The sequence below is a fragment of the Chrysochloris asiatica genome, unplaced genomic scaffold, assembly GCF_000296735.1.
Source record: "Chrysochloris asiatica unplaced genomic scaffold, ChrAsi1.0 scaffold00006, whole genome shotgun sequence".
NCBI classification, from domain to species: Eukaryota; Metazoa; Chordata; class Mammalia; order Afrosoricida; family Chrysochloridae; genus Chrysochloris; species Chrysochloris asiatica.
In genome coordinates, this window is record NW_006408524.1 from 34,195,413 (window position 1) to 34,216,800 (window position 21,388).

General features: G+C 36.5%; 1 protein-coding gene across 1 annotated transcript in view; it reads left to right on the forward strand.

Annotated features, from left to right (window-relative positions):
- The window catches only part of TMEM196 (transmembrane protein 196), a 58,244-nt gene extending 39,761 nt beyond the window's left edge, over window positions 1–18,483 (forward strand). The window contains exons 2-4 of the mRNA XM_006832230.1: window positions 6,859–6,915; window positions 13,443–13,697; window positions 18,424–18,483. Of these exons, the coding sequence (XP_006832293.1) occupies window positions 6,859–6,915; window positions 13,443–13,697; window positions 18,424–18,483 (372 nt within the window). The remainder of the gene's footprint in view (window positions 1–6,858; window positions 6,916–13,442; window positions 13,698–18,423) is intronic.
- Window positions 18,484–21,388: the final 2,905 nt, after the last annotated feature.

A 21,388-nucleotide genomic window follows, 5' to 3' on the forward strand; every position in this document is an offset into this window, starting at 1 on the left:
TAACCACAAAGTCAGCAGTTTGAAGCCACTCACCAATCCTGGGAAAGCCTATATGGGGTCACTGTAAGTGGAGACTAACTCTACGGCCCTTAATAACAACATGTTTTGGGTGTGATAGCCTTTACTGCTTCTCTCTTAAGGGCATAATGTTTTTTCTTCATAGGAGAGAACATTCAAGGAGGGAATGTAGCTGTACAGACTCTCCACCACAACCCCCCTCCCACCCCCCCTGGCCCCAACACACACACTTTTATTACAGTCAGCATCACTTCCTGCTATTCTCTACCATTCTGTCATAGATAAGACAGTTCATGAACCTAGCTACCCATGGAAGGTCTGGTATATCCTTGGATTGAGGTTATTTGGTTGTCTTGAAACCACAGTTCTAGGATGAGCTCTATAAAAGTTATAATTCTATAGTTTATAAAATTTCCCTTTTTGTTAAAATGGTAGTGATATCTTTGCAACCTTTTATACCCTAAGTGGGAGTACTGGTATGGTGCTGCAGAATAAAGCACTGGACCACAAGGTTGGTGGTTCAAACCCACCAGCCACTCCTTAGAAACTCTATACAGGATCTCTATGAGCTGGAATCAACTCATCAGCACTTAACAACAGCAATATCCTGAGTAGAATCCTGGTATGGCATTGTAGGATCAGCACTGGACTGCGAATCAGGTCAGTGGTTCAAACTCAGCAGCTGTTCTTTGGAGATCCTATTCAGGGTCGCTATGGGTCAAAAGTGACTCAACGGCACTCTACAACAATATATGCTAAGTAAAAGTAGGAGTTTCAATAGAACTTCGATTTAAAAAGTAACAAAAACACAGAATACAAAATTCTATTTCCATAATAGCTCCATTTCATTCTATAATGACTCACAGTCTTAATTATTTTTGGATGAAGTCTAAATTGGAATCAAATGGATCCTACTTGGAAACTAACTATAGTTTTATTACGTAGTGTAGCTCATAATGTCCTTTCATTAGTTCACAATACATTTATATTATTTCATAGTAAGAGCAAAGCAAATAATTTTCTCTGGATTTAAGTATCCCATCTTCTCTGAAATAAAATTATATTTTGTCATGTGAAATCTTATTTCCTATTCAGACTATGCTCATATGTATATGACAAAAATCATTCACTTAACTTTTTTCAGCTAGTATGTTTTTACTCTCTTTTGTAATTTTCATAATGTTGGTAACTACTTTGCATTCTGGATAGTTTTGTTGAACAAAAAATAAAGTATGTTGAAATATTATACCTATTATGGTGTGGCACTGCAGGATAATGCACTAGATGGTAAAGTTGGTTTGAACCACAAGGTCAGCAGTTCAAACCCACCAGCTGCTCCTCAGAAATTCTATACAGAGTCACTATGAGTCAAAACAAACTCAACGTCACTTAACAGCAACAGCGACAGCAACATACCAAATTCCCATATCAAATAAATTGCACTTAATTTTAGACTTTAACACAATTTTTTTTTTCTTCTAATTTTTAGTTCTTTTCCTTAAAACAATAAATAACAATGTCAAGAGCAAAGAGAACAGTTGTAGGTGAGCAGATATTCATTGAGCACTTCTGGTTAGATTTGTTAGTATATGACACATTGTGCAGACACCGAATAAAATTCATTTGGAAAGCACTTGCATTACTTTATTTGAAATGAATTTTAAAGACTTAAAAAAATGTTGTGACTTATGCTTGCAATGTATGACCTTGATGTGTGACCTTGAACAAGTCACTCCGTTTGTCTGGACCTCCAGTTCCCCACATGTAAAATGAGAGGGTTGAATTTGATCACCTTTAAGTTTGCTTCCAGCTCTATGGTTTGGGGTAAATAATGAAAACCAATGAAATGGTACTATGAGTAAGGCATTGGGCTGCTAATCCACCAGCCACACCTCAGGAGAAAGATGAGGCAGTCTCAGAAACCCCATATATGGTAGCTATGAGTTGGAATTGACTCATTGGCAGTGGGTTTGATTGTTGTTTTTTAAAATGAGCTAAAAAGCAATTTGCTGATTCTTTGGGGCTCTGTTTTGCTTTTCTATAAATTGTGGTAGCCAAACTTCAACCAGGATTCCTTAGATCTTTCTCAGGAATTCCATGATGTTATAGTACATATTGTTTATGTCTGTATAAATGTTTCTCAAGTTACAGGCTTCCTCCAAGGAAATGTGGATTTTTGGATATTCTCACAAAGAAACTATTAGGGAATATTTATACCTCTGACCTGATGGAGTAGGAAATTATATTTTGACTCCTCTCTTACTCTACGCCCCCCTCAGGTCTTGAACTCCAGTTTCTTAGCCCCATGCAGTGAGGTGGGACCATAGGAAGTAACTATTTCATTGCTAACTAGAACTCAAAGATTACTTTCCTGTGATTCCCTTGGAATTTATTCTATGCCAATAATGACAAAGTTTGTAGGCCTCAAAAAAGATGGAAGAAGCACAAAGCTTCCTTGTTGTTGTTTTTGTTAAGCTCTGAGGAGTTGGTTTCAATTCATGGAGATCTTATGCTCAACAGAGCACAATATTACCTGGTCCTGCACTATGCTCATAATAGTTATTATGTTTGAACCCATTGTTACCCTCACTGTGTTAATCTATCTCACCGAGAGAATTCCTCTTTTTTTGCTGACCTGCTACTTAATCAAGTGTGAGAAATTCTCAAGATGGTCCATCTTCAGAAATAAAGGTTGCATGAGAATGCTAGACCAGACATAGATTGTTGAGTCACACCCAGGGATATGTAAACAGAATGAACTGGGGGAAGTGGAGAAAGATATTTGTTCTAGGACTAGGAACTTTAAATAAGAGTACAGTCATTCAGACTATGGGTGTCATTCCAGCTAGCTTGTGGAACTGCAGGAGGGACTTATTCAAGATGGGGAATAAATCTGTTTGCAGGACAGCCATGTGGCGTGTCTGCCCATGTCTACTTATTTGGATGCCCAATTTTGCTAAATCAAATAAAGAAAACCACCTCTCACTAAAATGAGCACAGATTGGATTTCTTGAGCATTTGTCAGTATCGATAACATTTCTCATACCAAGCATGACGTCCTTCTCTGGGATTGGTCACTCCTGATAACAGGAGGTATAAAATCCGAAGTCTTGCCATCCTAATTTCTAAGGAATATTCTGGCTGCACTTCTTTGAAGACAGATTTGTTTATTCTTCTGGCAGTCCATGATACTTAAACTATTCTTCTCAAACACCATAATTCAAATGCATCCACTTTATGTCATTGTTGTTGTTGTTGTTGTTGTTAAATTCTGCCGAGTCAGTTCCAACCCATAGCAACCCTGCATAAGGTTTCCGAGAAGCTTCTGGTGAGCTAAAACTGCCAACCTTGCAGATCAAACTGACTTTGCAGTATGGTGCATTAACCCACAGTGTCACACCAGGACTATTAAAGCCCAAATACAACCTCCTCCTTAAGTTCCCCTGATTCACCCATGCTCAACCTGAAAGTTCAATCACTCTGAACTCATTCTAGAAATAATTAGAAAGTAGGGAAGTAAAGATGTTAGTTTGAGGACTAAGATGCTCCTGATCCAAGGCATGGCATTTTCAGTCACTACGTATGCATTCAAAAGCTGGACAACGAATGAGGAAGACTGAAAAGAATTGATGCATTTGAATTATGGTATTGGCAAAGAATGCTGAAAGTACCAGAAAAACACACAAATCTGCTTCAAGAAGTACAAGAAGTACATACACTTCTAAGTATGCTCCTTAGAAGTGAGGATGGTTTCTTGTATTTTGGACATGCTATCAGGGGGGACTAATCCCTGGATAAGGACATCATTCTTTGTAAAGTAAAGGGTCAGCAAAAAAGAAGAAGACCCTCAATGACATAGATTGAAAAAGTTACTACAGCAACAGTCTCAAACATAATGACAATTATCAGGATGGTTTAGAACCAGATAATATTTTATTCTGTTGTGCACAGTGTCTCCATGAGTTGAAACCAATTCCTCAATCCTTAACAACAACAAAGAAAAGCTGTCCTTCTTGCACCAGCTTTGAAATGTCAAAAATGTGAAATGGAGTGTCAGTGAAAAAGAGGAAGACCCCCACCCATAGATGGAATGACACAGTGGCAGCAACAATGGACTCAATGTAGTAACAATTGTGAGCATGGTAAAGGACCCAACAGTGTTTCGTTCTGTTGTGTATGGGGTAGCTATGAGTCAGAATCAACCTCACAACACTATAAGGTAAAGAAGCGGGACAAGCTAAGAAATTGTTTGAGCACAATCTTGAAAGATGTGAAATGGGATCATCAAGGAAGAGTCCGTATGCAGACTAGCTTGTATGTTGAGGGTGGTAATGTTTGTATGCTGAGGGTGGTAATATATGATCACTGAGAAATGGTTTTAAAAGACTTGTGAAAATTATGCAGGTGTTCAAGTTTTATAGAGTTTGAGTTTCTATCTCCTCATAGTTTTATGATATTAAAATATTTTGTTAGATAAATTGCATATATATATAAAACCTTTGCCTATCATATATATTCTGAATATGATTCCAACTTCTTATTTGCCTTTAAGAGTTATGATAGTTTTGACATTTGAATTATAATTTTTTTGTCTGCATTAATACTTATAAATATTTTACATTTGATCCATGAGTTTTGTGTTAGTTTAGAAAATCCTTCTCACGTCTCTAAAATTCAATAAATTTTTAACTTTATTATCTCTTACTATATTCAGGAAACTTCTACTCATTTAATACTCAAACTGTCTTAAAGTCATTGTAGTACATGATATCTGGAAGATTAGCAAGTGTTTCTAATTCCATAAATTGAAGAAGAGACCTGATCTTTTCCCCTTCAATTTGAAACCTCATCTGTATTACATATCACATTCTAATATATCTCTGTGTTTTCTGATTTAACTATCTTGTCGCACTGTTAGGTTGTTGTTGTTAAGTGCCATCTAGTCCATTCTGACTCATTACTTTGCTTTCTTGTAAGGAAAATTCCCTTACCCATTTTTTTTAAATCAAATTTTCTTGACGCTTTTCTCATTCTCATTGTGATTCATTGTGACCCTGTATAGGGTTTCTAAGGAGAGCAGCTGGTGAGTTTGAACTACCAACCTTGCAGTTCAAGCTGACCTTGCAGTCCACTGTTTTATCCTACAACACCACACCAGAACTCTGTTAGTCCATATAATCTTTAGAATAGTTTCATGTGTATTTTTAAAAATCTGTAAAAATATGTTTTTTCAATTGAAAATATAAATCTGTAAAACTATAAATCTATAAAAATGTAAATCTGTAAAAATTTATATTTTCATTTCTGACTTGAAATGAAAAAATTGGGGCAGAAATCTCTGACCAAGTGGAAGTAAACTTAGGCACATTCAGGCTTTGGAAATCTGAAAGTCCTCATTTAGTACATATCAATGATATTATTGTTCTGTTTATAGAGTTTACCCCAGGCTGGAAATCCATGCAATTTTTTGCATTCAAATGGCCTTAAATGTCTCTGTCTAAATTCCAGATGTTACCATTTTCATTTCATGGTAATTAAAATGACTAATAGTCTGTCATCACTTTGTTGTTGTTGTTAAGTGCTGTCAGTTCTGACTCACAGTGACCCTGTATAGGGTTTCCGAGGAGCGGCTAGTGGGTTTGAACCTCCGACTTTGCAGCTCAAACTGACCTTGCAATCCAGTGCATTATCCTGCAGCGATACACCAGGACTCCTGCCATCACTTTAAAGAGCAATTGTCTCAAAGTATCAGCAAGGTCAGTGTGAGTGATAGCATGAAAAGACAGTTATTCTACCTTACCTGACTTAGTTTGAAGTGTACAACAAATGTTTTCTATACATGAAAATGTTTTCTATACATTCTGTCTGATACCTTGTCCTTTCATTTATATGAGGTTCCCTACCTGTATTACAATCTATTGGTTCTGTTTGCACAGTTGAATAAATGTATCATGCCATTTCTTCTTGGAAAGATAGGAAGTGGTAAGAAAATGATAAAAGAGGAAAAAATCATTTCCTTTATAACCTTGGTATAGTTGTCAGTTACCATAGAGTCAATCCAGACTCATAGTGACCCTGTATAGGGTTACTAAGGAACAGCTGGTGTGTTTGAACCACGGACTTTGTTGTTCAAACCGATCTTTCTGTCTGGTGCTTTAGTCCACTGGTGCTAAAACTGATTCAAGCTTTGCTTAAATCCACGAACGACTTTGAGGTAATTTATAAAAAAGGCATTTGCATTCAAGTTTACATTTTTATCTCTTACTGCCTTAGTCCTGGTGTGGCACTGTAAGAAAAGCACCGGACTGCTACCCACAAGGTTGGTAGTTCAAGCCCACCAAACACTCCTTGGAAACCCTATACAGGGTCACTATGAGTCAGAACTGACTTGATGGCACTTAGCAACAGCAATAACTTTAAAACAAAGGAGCCCTAGCACTGCTATAGTATAAGCACTGGACTATTAACAGCAAGGTCTACAGTTCAAACCCACCAGCTACTCTGCTGGAGAAAGATGAGGCTTCCTGGTCTCATAATGATTTACAGCCTCGGAAACCCTCTACACTGTTGTAAAAAACCGATGGCACTGAGCTTGGTTTGGATAGTTGGTATTTAAGAATGAGATCTTTGCCTTCCTATCTTTTGATGGAACAAGAAAACCAAACAAATAAAAAGTAATGCCATAAATTAATGTCAATGTTACGCAAATAATATAAGAGAACATAAATTTTTTTAAGAATGTGAAAATTGAATAGCTTTCTTGCGTGTACTATAATCTAAAATGTAGGGGGTGCTGCTATCTTTAATAAGAAGTAATTGCTCTTTTTTTTTCCTTTGCAGTTTCTTCTTTGTGGCATATGTGGAATATTGTGCGCCAAAAAAAAATCTGGACTTGTTGTAAGTTTTTGCTTTGCTTGTATTGTACACTGAATATTTAAAATCTAAGAATTCAAATCCAGAAATGCTGATAAGCCAATTTTCATTTGCTGAATGTTACTAGTTGAGGATAAAAAGAAGACTGATACATCCCGGCTCTGTTGTTTTCAAAGCAAGCCATCAATATTATTAGAGACTGTGACAAACATAAAAGCTTTGATATATTCTTTAAGCAGTTCTTCATGATTGCTATGGTAAGAGTCTCCAGTTTTCCAGTTTATCCACTCCCATACAATCACACAAATCCTCAGTGCAAAGTAAAGCATAGCTTTAGTATAAGGAATGATTCAACTTTAGTACAGGGAAGGTTAAATATGGAATATGGCCTAAGGATTACTGGTCTTCTTTGACTGTAAAGCTAATGTAGCAAACAGACAAGACTGCTGCGTTGCTATGGCTACAGTTAATTCTCAAAGTTTTTAATAATTTTTTAAAACCATGAGTGTATTACCTTAAGTGTTTTCTGCTCTCTCTCATGGTATTATGGTGGGGTTCAGGGAGTAAAGAATATACTCTCAGGTTATGTTCATCTTGGCTGCATTTGACCAACACTCTGCCTACTGTAGTAAGTACTCCTTACTGCTCCTATGGCATTTTAGGAGAGTTTGGAAAGAAAAAAGACCCTTCATTTTCTTGAGTACTTTAAGAGATTTTGGACTTCTGATGTGGTGCTGTAGGGTCAGCTCTGGACTATGAACCACAAGGATGGCAGTTCAAACTCACCAACTGCTGTTTGGAAACCCTATACAAGGTTGCTATGAATCGAGCTGACTCAACAGCATTGAACAACAGCAGAAACATAGGATCATAGGCCTTTGTCAAATTGGAAAAATGAATATTGCACATGGACTCTAAGAAAAGTGGCCTTTGAATTGAAGAAAAATGTTACAAGGGGCAATCAGTTAGCTGAGGAGGGCAAGAAGTGGAGAGTTATTTTTATTTAATTCATTGTTCAAATCCTGCCTTTCTTTGTGAGTATGTATGCATGATAAAAAAAAAAAAGGGGTGAAAACTCCATTGCTGTGGCTCTGGTAGCGTAGTGGTTATGAATTGGGCTGTGAACTATAAGTCAGCAGTTCAAAACTACCAGCTTTTCTGTGGGAAAAAGATGAGGCTTTCTGCTCCTATAAAGATTTACAGCCTTGGAAACCCTGTACAGGGTCACTATGAGTCGGCACCAACTCCACAGCACATAACCACCACCGCCACCACTACATTGCTTGACAGCTCTGGTAGCATAGTGGTTATGAATCAGGCTGCTAACCTCAAGGTCAGCAGTTCAAAACTACCAGCTGTACCACGCTCCCGGAAATCCTGTACAGGGTCACTATAAGTCAACAACAACAACATGAATACCAAAAAGAGCCATTGAGAACTTTTTTTTCTAGATGTGGTGAATTGCATCTACCATCAGTGCTTAGGCACAGCCCTCATTCTACACTCTTCATCCATCAAGACTCTATGTGGCTATTGTAGCTACGATTTTCTGAATTAAAGAACAAAAGGGAGAGGAGACAGAAGAGAGGAAGAAAGGGGGTAAGATTTTTTTTTAAAGGGTTTACTATCTCTTTTCTAACTCAGATACAAACAGTTAAGCACTTGAATAAGAGCTAAAAGATTAGTGTGTGGAATCCACCCAGGGGCATCGCAGAAGACAGATCTGGTGACCTGCTTATGAAATGTCATAGCATTAAAGGTCCCGTGGAGCACACATACAGGGTTGCCATGAGATGGAACGGACTTAGTACCAACTAACCATGACGATCCTCTTATGTTATAAAAGAAAAAGTACAAGATGTCAACGTTTTAAAAACTATCACCCATTTTATCCTCCTGTATCATCTGAAAATCCTACTGATGGCATTGAGTTAACAAGAATTTTCTACCCTCCATCTAATGATGTGAAAATTTCTCCTATCCAAATATGTCTAGGGTCCAGAATTTCTAACCTGGTGGGATTTGAGAATAGTATATGATTATAAATTTGAATATAGATTCTAGCATTTTAATTCCTAAAGTGAGAATGATCTGTTTTCCTATGTTAAGGAAATGCTATATGTTTAAACCATTAATCAGAATACTGTTAAGAGAGATAGGTTTTATTCTTAAGATGGTAAATTAAATTTGTCACTTAGTTTCTCAATTAAAAATAATTCATTATTTGAAGGCTAGACTATAATATGCTACCATATATTCTGACACTGTCATAGATTCCCAAGAAGCCACTTGCTACCGGAATGTACTTTGAAAAGGACTATAACTGGATGATGCTACTTGAAATTGGTAACCACAAGTTCTCACTTAACTGGGAGAGTTATTTATTTGGTCATAAAGTCTGAATATTATATTTAATAAGTTAGAGAATCATTTACTGATCTATCACTGGGTTTGTTGTTGTTGTTAAGTGCCACCGAGTCAGTTCCAATTCAGGGCGATCCTGTTTAGGATTTTCGAGGAGCAGCTGGTGAGTTTGAACCACTGACCTGGCAGTTCAAACTGACCTTGCAGTCCAGTGCCTTATCCTGTGAAAATAAATACTTACTGAGACAGGCACAATAAGGAAAGCTGAATTAAATGAAAGAACCCAAACTTGTAGTCCTTACAAGTCCTTTCTGCCAATGATGCTGTTTCAGACATTCCTGCCTTTACTCTCTATTGGGAACTGCATGCACTTAGTTGTAATAATGTTGTTTATTTCTTAAATTCACCTCCAAAAAATATAGTCAGAGTAGGTTCCCCTCTACACTACCCCTAGGACATCTGATTCTTCCTGCTTTATAAATATTTTCCATACCATGTGGAAAATTTGAATCTTTTCTTTCACAAGATTGCAATGTACTGAGCTGTCCCTCTTAATACTGCCAACAGCTGCCTGGGGGGTTAACAGATGGTAGGTCCTTAGGAAAAGCTTATTCAACTGTACTGTTGCCAGCAAATAATATTTAATAATATAAAATAAAAGCAAAATTAAGTTATATAGCTGTTTGTCCTGTGGAATTATAACAAAGGAGAAGTTTAGGAAAATCCTGGAAGACTTTTTGAAGCAATGAAGACTTGACTTTGCCCTTCCATCTAGAAGTCCAAGGAAGAAATAAAATAATTTTCAGAAAAGGAAAAGTATCATTGAGGTGGCAATGAGCAAGCTAAACTGATGGACAAGAAAGGTGACTGAAGAGTGAACAGTATTAAGGAGAATGGAAATGAAGTTGGATAATTAAACTAGTATTATACTAAAAAAGAAGAAAAATGTGGCATCAGGATTGGAGGAAGGCTCATTAACAACCCGAGACATACAGATGATACAACCTTGCTTGCTGAAAGCGAAGAAGACATAAATATTTACTGGTGACTATCAAAGAGCACAGCCTTCGGTATGGATTGCATTTCAATGTAAAGAAAACTAAAATCTTCACCACTGGACCAATAAACAACATTCTTATCAACAGAGAAAAGATTGAAGTTGTCAAGGACTTCATTCTGCTTAGATCAACTATCAACACTCACAGAAGCAGCAGTCAAGAAATCATTGGACAAATCTGCTGCACAAGACCTTTTTGGAGTGTTGGAGAGAAAGCATGTCAGCTTGAAGACTGAGGTGTGCATGACTCAAGCCATGGTATTTTCAACAACCTCATGCATGCGAAGGCTGGACAGTAAATAAGGAAGACCGTAGAAGAATTGATGCTTTTGAGATATGGTGTTGGAGGAAAATGTTGAAAGTGTCCTGGCCTGCCAAAAGAACCAACAGATCTGTGTTGGAAGGAGTGCAGCCAGAGTGCTCCTTGGAGGCCAGGATGGCTAAACATTGTCTCTCATGTTTCAGACATATTGTCAGGAGGGACCAGTCACTGGAGAAGGATATCATGTTTGTTAAGGTGGCGGGTCAGAGAAAAAGAGTAAGACCCCCAGCGAGATAGATTGGTAAAGTGGCAGCATCAATGAGCTCAAGTATGGCAACAATAGTGAGGTTGGCCCAGGATCAAGCAGTGTTTCATTCTGTTGTACATAAGGTCGCTATGAGTCAGTACTGACTTGATGGGACCTAAAAACAACAACAATACTATAAAATGTCAGGAAAGCCCATAAGATAATTTTGACTAGAAGCAAAAAAAGAAAATCAAAATAAATTAAAACATTTAAAACTATTGTGATATTCAATAAAATCTATTAAATATTTCCAAAACATTTACTACACAGAAGATATTGTACATAGTTCCACAGAAGAGCCTATGATATTTAGATTGAATAAAACCCACTGGTTCTACTCATAGAGACCTAGAGCAAAGCAATGGTAAGATCAAAAGCAAATCCATACTCTGTGTTTCTACAAAAACAGCAGAGTGTTTATGGAGCAGCTGCTGTGTAGTCTTCATTGTGGGGTCATAGAGTAACACAATATTGTAGAGAATAGTCCTAAGCTACCTGATGGAGAAATGAATGCACACCCACACACAACTTGGTGAATGTAAAAAGGATTTAATTAATTCCCCTAAGCTCATATAGCAAGGAACTCTGATAGCGTATTGGTTGCGAATTAGGCTGCAAACCGGAAGGTCAGCAGTTCGAAACTACCAGCCGTTCCGCGGGAGAAAGATGAGGCTTTCTGCTCCCATAAAGATTTACAGCTTCAGAAACCCTATACAGGGTCACTATGAGTCAGTTCCGACTCCACGGCACATGACAACAACAACAAGCTCATATAGCTAGGGAGGTATAAAGATTTAAAGGTATTTAGAATGAATGATAGTTTAATGAGAAGTATTTAGATATTATGTATTAGATATATTATTAAATAGTATTTCAGGTCAGAAAAATTGAGTTCAATCCCTAAATTTGAGTCTAACCTGCTCACTACTGTTTTGTTGTTTTTTTTCCTTTCCCAAAAGGCATATATATGACGATATCTCTCAGAAGATTGTTGGGAGGGGTCATTAGTATGATATCTGTTAAAATCCCTAGCTGTCCAGTTGATTTCAACTTTGAGAGTAGATGTGAGCTCCATAGCTTTGACAGTTATGACCTATTGGAAACAAATTGCCAGGTCTTTTTTCAAAGATATGTCTTGTTATTGCTGTTGATAAGTGCCATTGAGCCGGTTCCAACTCTGGGTTAGTTCAAAGCACTAGCTTTTTGGTTAAAAGTGACACCCTTCCCATTAGTATTGGTTGTTGTTAAGTGTCTTGAGTTGTTTCTGATTCATAATGGTCCTGTATAGGGTTTCCAACGGGCAGCTGGTGGGTTTGAATGTGCATCTTCAGGTTCAAAGTGACCTTGCGGTTCAGTTCATTATCCTTCAATGCCACGCCGTTAGTGGTAGAGCACTGTTAATTAAATGATATCACCAACAGGGGCTTCTATAGTAACACACATTGTTGCCGTGTGCCCTTGAGTGGATTGAAACTCATAGCCACCCCATAGTAAAATGTAGAACTTCCCAAGAGGGTTTCATAGACTCAAATCTTTACAGGAGGAGCTCACCTGGTCCTCTCTTCCATAGAGTTCCTGGGGGATTAGAACCATTCACCTTTTGGTTAGCAGCTGAGTGCTTAACCATTGCACAGCAGGGGCACTTAACAACAACAACAAAGTAGCACATGTTGTTCTTAAATGCTCTCTAATTGGATCTGATTCCTAGCAACTTTATATAGGGTTTCTGAGAAGTGACTGGTAGGTGTGAACTGCCAATCTTACAGTTTGTAGTCAGGGCTTACCCAACAATGACATACCAGGACTCCATAGTTGTTGTTGTTGTTAGAGCCTTCAAGTTGGTTCCGACCCATGGTGACTCTGTATAGAGTTTCTAAGGCTGTGTATCTTTTGCTGGAGTAGAAAGTCTCATCTTTCTCTCACAGAGCAGTTGACAGGCTCAAACCACCAACCCTGTGGTTTCACAGTCCAGTGCTTATCTTATACAATCACCATTCTCCCCATAGTAGCACATGGTGGTGGTGATGGTTGTGTGCCCTCAAGCAGTTTTGGCTCATAGACACAAGTTCACCAACTGCTCCTCAGAAATCCTATACAGGGTCACTATGGGTCGGAACCGACTCAACAACAACAAATCTTTACGGGAGCAGAAAGCCTCATCTTTCTTCCTTGGAGTAGCTGGTGGATTCAAACTGTTGACCTTTTGGCTACCACCCCAATGCATAACCCACTATGCATAACCAGTGCTCATTGTAGTTACATGTAGTTATTGTTGATTATTATTTAAATTTGAATTAACACATAAGAAAAGCTTTCTTACATCAAAGTTTTTAAGACAATTTCTTGGTTTAAACATAGTCTGCTATCAATTTCTGAGACTCTGTCATCTACTCTGGTCCCTTATGAGTCAGAAAGGGTCGTTCCCCTCCTCTATGAAGGATCATAGGGACAGTCTCCTTATTATACATTAGTTATCCTTGACCTGCTGCAGGGAAGGACCTACGTCTCTGCTCCAGCAGCTAGGCTTCCACTCTTAACCTTGCTTCTCTTTTTCTTTCCAGATGATCCTCTTCTCAGCATGCTGTATCTGTGGACTCATTGGAGGCATCCTAAATTTTCAGTTCCTTCGGGCAGTCACAAAGAAGACCTCCTCCCTCTACCCATTGCACCTCGCTTCCATGTCCCTGGCATGCATTGGGATTGGGGGGTGCACCCTGTCTTCATGGCTCACTTGTCGTCTTGCCAGCTATGAACAGAGGAGGATGTTCTCAGAAAGAGAGCATTCACTGCATCACTCTCATGAAATGGCTGAGAAAGTAAGTTCTAGACCTTTCTGTCACACTGATATGTTGTGAAGAAGATTGTAGCCTCTTCTAGGTGAACCAACATGCTGCTCATGACAATTTAAGTAATCTGATTTTATAGAAGTGTGGTCCTTTTATATCAAGAATACTATTATTATTTCTCAGCAATTCATAGGTGTACTTACTTTCAACATAATTTAGTAACATCCCTATCTATTCAAAAACAGAGTTCCTAAAATAACACTATATAAAAATGAATGCCTGATGAATATGAATTTCTATGTGTTATACTGAGAGGAAAAACACAAAATAAATACACGCTTTACTCAATAATGCCAGTTTTAGAAATTGAATCAATTCCCTTTTCACTCACTAATGCCAGTTTTAGAAATCGGATGAATTCCCTTCTCTAGCACACACCCTGGGCTTGTAAGTAGATGTATTTGATTATGTAAATTAAATCCTCAAGCAATAAAGAGGCCTTTTAATAGGGCAACAAAAAGCCTTGCCTATCAGCACAGATATTAAAATCCACAGAAAGACTCATTTAATTCACATCTAATCTTCATGCATTTGTGGGTGGCCTTTCCTGTATTTCAAGGAGCCTTGGTCTCACAGTGGGTTAGGCATTGAATTGCTAATGAGGCTATCAGCTCCCATAGAGGTCTATGTTGTTGTTGTTAAGTGCCGTTGAGTCAGTTCCGACCCATAGCGACCCTGTACAGGGTTTCCGAGGGTGTAAATCTTTACGGGAGTAGAAAGCCTCATCTTTCTCCCGCGGAGCGGCTGGTAGTTTCGAACCACTGACCTTAAGGTTCGCAGCCCGATTCGTAACCACTACGCTACCAGAGCTCCTTATAGAGGTCTATAGTCTCAGAAATTCTATATAGGGTCACAATGAGTCAGAAGGGACTTGATAGCAGTGGGTTTGGTTTGGGGTTTTAGTTGCACAATGGTTAAAGGGATTGTCTACTAATGAACAGGTTGGCAGTTCAAACCCACCTGTGGCTCCATAGAAGAAAGATGTGGCCATCTAATTCCATAAAGATTGTTGTTGCTTTTAAATAATGCGTCTTACCTAATTGCTTCATGTTGTTGTTGTTAAATGCCATCAAATGGGTTCTGACTCATAGAGACCCTGTATCAGGTTTCCCAGGAGTGGCTGGTGAGCTTGAACTGCCAACTTTGTGGTTCACAGTCTAGTACTGATCCTACAGCACGACACCAGTAGTCCATTTTAAACAGGAAGTTGCATTAATTGCATAAAACGGCATAAAATGATATAGTGAACTGTCTGTGTTTCTTTTACATTTTGCACCTAATTCAGTTCTTGATACATTTTTAGAAAAAAGATAAAATATCTGTAAAATATACTCACTAAGATAATGGCCACATCGTATTTTGTCTTATAAAGTATGGAAATAAAATTACTTAATCACAGAGTAGAAGAAAAAGTAACAAGAGTGACCCATATGTTTTAGAATCTTGTTTTGAAGAAAAAATATTTATTCCATGATTATATGTGTTTCCAGTTCTGGTACAATCTAGACATCCAAATAAAGAGAATGGATACTACTAAATTGTTCTGAGAGAAATTTTAAAGAGATACATGTGTGTCCATTAAAAAAAATAATTTATAAGAGGAATTAATTAGCAGAACTGCTAATTTAGAGAAATGGATTAATAACAGATGATAGATATTTGGATAGTGCCTCTTTCATGTTCTACTTTGATACTAGAATGATTTTGGCTTTTTGTGTATATACTTGTGCAATATTTATTGTATAATTGTTATATTTATATTAGAGATTGAGGGCTATTGAAATAACCGACTTGCCCAGCTGCCCGGTGGTGCCCCCGACACCAGAGTTACCTACAAGGTACGCTGAATTCTAGGGAGTTACCATGTTGTACTGTCACTGCAGGAAGCATTGTCTCTTCTAGGAAGCCATGGTATCAGCAGGTCAGCTTGAGCTGATGCTGTGATGTCATTCCTCAGAGTCTGTCTTTTATAAGAGCTGCTTTGAGGACCTGACGTAAACTACATGGCAGAGTCTTGCTGCTTCAAAGCTGGTTGAGTATTTACAATATTCAGCCTGTCTGTAAGCATCCAAACACATTTCTGCTTGGATGATTCTTGATTCCTTTATTCTCTACTACCTCATGATTCTGATTCACAGAAGAGAGTTTTGCCTTTAATAACAGGTATTTCCAGAAACAAAAACTATCTATCTCCCTCATGTCATAATTGCATGAGAAGATAGACCAAGTTTGCACTAATACAGTGAAAATTCTATATGAAAAGCTTCTTCTTGTAAAAGTATCCAGTGTGATGCACTTCAAATTCATTTCACATATTTTGGATTGCTGAAAATAAAGTCACCATTCTTTCTTTGGCTAACCAATATGATTAGAAATATAGAAAGTCACATAGCTACCATGGTTCAGTTAATAAAATATGTCCACTTTCAATTAGCCACACTTGGTCCAGGCCAAACTTAGAGTACAGTCTTCTTGTTAAATTAGGCATGCCTATTTGCAATTAAACTGGAGACTCATCCATTTTAAATCTGGTTTCCACCACCATTTTCTGCCAGTGATTTTAATGTGTCCATTTTATGATGAAATTCCTTAAGAAAATGATTTTTTTTTCCTAAGATCTTGCAAATATATTTTAATCCTGTAATAAAAGATTAACATATTAGGTTCATTTTTGTGTTTTTTTTACTATTTTTTTTGTTTCATTTTACTTTTAAACTCCTTTTTGACACAAGCTTACTTTAGGAGAAGGAAAGGGACTTAGGATTCTTTTCTAGATTCACTAGGAAATTCCACTTTCTTTTAGCAGGAAATCAAGGGATATTTATGTGAACAAAATTTTTTATAGTTCATTTCAGGTTATAAAAATAATCTCCCTGTGCAACTTTCTATCTATCTTGCCATCCACTGAGCTCTTGAATGAAGACTCAAATAAAGGATAACTGCAAACTTAACCTCAACACAGTAACCTCAACATTTGTTGTGTCCTTCTTTCAGTATGTATGCTTCTAGCTGCGTCAGCCTTTCAATTAGTCTGAAAAGTCACCAGAAAATACCAGCTCCAAACAATCTCTATACTTCCTTGCAGAGCCTTTACTCTAATGAATATTACATTTTAAGCTATTTTCTGGTAATTTCTTAGCACCTACATAAAACCACCAGTTGCCACTGAGTCCATTTCATAGCAACCCCACATGTGTAAAAGGAGAACTCTGCTGATAATTTGAATGTACAACACAAGGTCTTTCTTCTGAGAAACCTCTGGGTTGACTCGAACCTCCAACCTTTCGGTGTTTGCACCACCCAGAGACTTCAGCACCGTACTGAGAGAGATATAATTAATACCCTGCTAAACACAAGCTACCCACAAGCCTGGAAGGGACCACAAACTTAACATGGAGAGAGATGTCTTAATGTGGTAGGAGAAAAGATCTCTATGGCATACTGTTTTATTTCCCAGAATTGTTTACAAGAAACTCAACCTTATCTCCGAAAAACAAGACAACTTGCAAAATCAAAGTTCTAAAGCCAGGCAAATTCCTATCTTCACGTGCCTTTCATGGTCCTCCTATGCAATTTTAAAAACAACCCCATGCAAAAGAAAGCATTCTTATTCTATCTCCTCTATTCTGTTGAATTTTCAAAGAAACTAAAAATGAGAGATGTACCACCTTTTTTTTGTTTTTCAAAAGAAATGTTTGTATATATTTCAAAAACTACAAAAGTGAACACATTGATTTTTAATTCACCCAAAGAGAAATGAGATAAAATGGACAGATATGATATAATTGAGAAAGTAATTTCAATTTGAATTGTTCTTTGTTGTTCTTTTGCAAATAGGCTTGTTCAAGTGTGGAGCAGTACTATCTATCGATCTATTTGCAGATGTTTTTTCATTAATACTGTTTATAAATGTGAATGGGCCTAACCCCTCATGATTACCTTCTATTTTGTAGGCAAATTTTACTGGCTAGTAAAAAGTATCAATTCAAAACACCTACAGCTTTTCTGAAATTAATACACTTTCTATAATTGCCAATGCAGTGTCTTAGGTTAGTTCATCTTTTACATCTAATTTTATTCCTTCCCAGAGTCTTCCTTATAAACTTATTAATAACTGATCATTTGAAAACGTTTAAGAGGGATTTTAAAACCTTTTCTATTTTGCACTGTCTGAACAATGGTGTCATGAAATATAATCTGATTCACTGTGAGGTATAATTGATGCATAGCCACAAATTACCAAGAATCAACTGTGGGTCTTTTTCAATTCTTAACCAAAAAAACACACATAGAATGAAGGTAACTTCTAGTATTTATTAGCACTGTGTTGACATGCTCAGCAGGAGAGCCTATGCATTAGGAAAACCTGGGCATTTAGCCATTTTCTTTTTCCTAGGTGAGTCTTTCCAAAATAGTGTTAAGGAATAAAAGGGAAAACTTAGGGGTGTGCGAAAGACTGATCTCTTTTTTGTAGGTAGAAAATTTCGATATAACAGATTGTCATTTTTGCATTTTCATGTGAACCCAGATGCCATGAAATTTCATTTCCTCAAATGCAACAGTATAAATCCTTGTCCCACCCCAAAACTCAGCAGTTTCTGAATGGCTTGAAATTTCTGTTTTGCAAATCCATTAAGCAAATTACTATCTTTCTTTGAAAGTGAATTTCAATTAATCCATGTTATTTTCCTAACAGGAAGTGACAGACAACATGAGCAATGGAGGACCACAACTGATATTTAATGGAAGACTATAGTCAATGTTTAAAACAATTGAACATTTTTTTAAGGATTTTTCAGGAGTCAAGGAAATACCAAGAGTAGGAGACAAGATTAAAATAGTTCTTTCATATACTGCTATCTTCCTGAACGTCCTTTATTCTTCTTCAATTTTACTTCACTTATTTCATCAACTCTTTTTTTTGAGAGAAAAACTTTCCAGAAATATTCTAGAGGAGTAATTTCAGTAGGTTTTCTAGGTTGCTCTCAAGAAGACTTTTTAAGAAAAAACAAAAAAAAGAGAGAAACCAAAACAAGGTGGAAAGAATACGACAGAAATAAGATTCATAGTCTCCACAGTTATTTGACTAGTGTAAGAATTAGATTTGTAATGGCATAGATCGTGAGATATTTAAAAGTACAAAAATAGAAAAATACCAATACATATTGATGTCTTTGTTTTGAAAGACAGATGGCTTAAAGGATGCCATATTTAAAACCTCAGCAATGCCTTGTTGTAAAAAACATGGTAATTATTTTCAATTTGTGAATGAACTATATTTCATAATTTATTTGTAAATGACAAAAAACTTACAACTTAAAACATTTTTTTAGAAAGAGAATATTAATCTGTATGATATTTTTGCACAAGAGTGTATAGGTGTCAATGGATCACACTTAAGGAAAATAAACATGTTTTGATCATACTATACAGATTGACCTGCATGTTCATGAATGAGCCTAAGGATGAAGTATGTGTGTATATGTTTGTGTATATATGTTGTAAATATAGAAAAAATATATAACATATATTTATAACATACATGAATGTAATTAGGTAGTAGAAAAGAATTTGTGATGTTGTGGGGCTTTTAACAAGAAGGCACTTGTTCAAGGCTGCTCGATGCCCACAGAATCACATATTTAATTTCTACTAAATGTTTCCAGTTTTCTTTTTAGTATGTCTTTATTATGTTTTATTATTATCATTCTATTAAGTCTATTATGTGTAAATATTGTGGCTGGTATTTATGAAGTTGAGTGATTTGAACAGTGTAGTGAAAAGATTGGTTATTTACTTATTTAGCTACTTTGCTCTGGTTATGCTATATATTACAATAGCAATCACTAATATTGATTTATAGACAGAACCTTAAATCATATTCGTCCACATTTATAAATACAGACATGACTTATGATTATTCATGACCTTTATATTTCAGTTTATAGTCCAATTGAATTACATGAAAGGACAGATGTACCCTCAAAAGATGAAGTTACAATTGTGTTTTCTATAATTTACTTAAGTGTATGGTTTTTGTTTTAATTATTTTATACTTCACATCGTATACCACAGGCAGATCATTTTCAAGAAAGCATATTGTACACAAGGTATCTGAAAGATTTATGTGCAAGAAAAAGAAGATAGGCATACATTTACATAGCTAGATTTAATCTTTCTCTTCCCTAATGGAATGATAAAATAGAAAACTATCACAATATGCATAAACAAGACAAAAGCATGGTCTTTGGCAACATTTATGAAAATATAGTTTCTGGAAACAGATAAAGAAACTTCATATTTTTGAATGTAGAACTCTTATTATTGGCTGCTTTCATCTTTTCCCAAGAATATCAACTTTTAAGTCATTTTTTTTAATGAATTATTTAACCACAAGTAAATTGAAACCTTTAATATTCCATATGTTGTTGTTGTTGCTATGTGCCCTCGAGTCAGTTCAATTCATAGTGACCCTGTATAGGGTTTCTGAGGAGTGGCTAGTGAGCTTGAACTGCCACCTTTGCAGTTCAAATCGACCTTGCGTCCAGCTCATTTACTCTCAGTCATTGCTAAAGCTCGACTCCATTTTCCGTATAAGAACATGCTATAACATAGAAATAAAACATGGATTTTAATCAAGCAACAGAATAACAAACATTTCAGTTAGGAGAAAACTTAAGATATTTTACTGCTAAAACATAATCATCATCTATTTTTTTTGTTGTTGTTTTTAAGTGCCATTGAGTCCGTTCCAAATCACAGAGACCCTGTATAGGTTTTCCGAGGAGCCACTGGTAGGTTTGAACCACAAACCTTGTGGTTAGCAGTCCAGTGTTTGCCCTACAGTATCACTACCTTGTTGAAATCATCTAATAAAAATATTCTGGCTGTATCTATAAATTCAACAAAAATAACTGGTCTATGGCTGTGTGGTATAGTTTTTTATATCTCCCAATTAATTTGTAGAATATCTTTATCTGTCCATAAATGCAGCCTCAAATAGGGAATTGTCATCTCCAGTCTCCATTTGGTGCAGCAAACAAGTATGATCTTTGTCACTCAAAGTCTAATATACAGTGCAGATATTTTGTGTATACGGTTCTATTGAATTTATGCAAGGATGTAATTTTAAACTGAAAGAATAACCACAAAGTCTAATGTTAGTCCACATTTCTTTGTAGACATGTTTATACAATTCAGAATTATATGACCTCATTAAAAAGTTTGAATGCCTTTTGGAGCAATTTATAAAATCAGACATTAAAGGACAAAAAGTAAGCATGTAATTGCTTTGACATTAAATAGCATTAAAGAGATTCAGTCATCACAATTTTCCCCATTAGTTTCCATCATATGTTTAACCAAATATACATACATCTTTAAATCTAATGATTTCAAAAAAGTGTCGTGTTTTCAGGGGTCAGTTATTTAGAGTGATTTATTGGGGATGTACAGAATCTTTTTGAGATAAATAGGGAAAGTTGGAAAGTATAGTTCGAGTGCTGAAAAATTTACTTTTCACAGTATACTGAATTGTAAACTTTAATTTATTAACTGACTACATTACAGTTTTAATCTGATTCTACCCCTAGAGGGAAAAAATATGAAACTGGTGTGATTTTATACTGTAGAGTCTATATATGAAGTAGTAGAGTTATTAG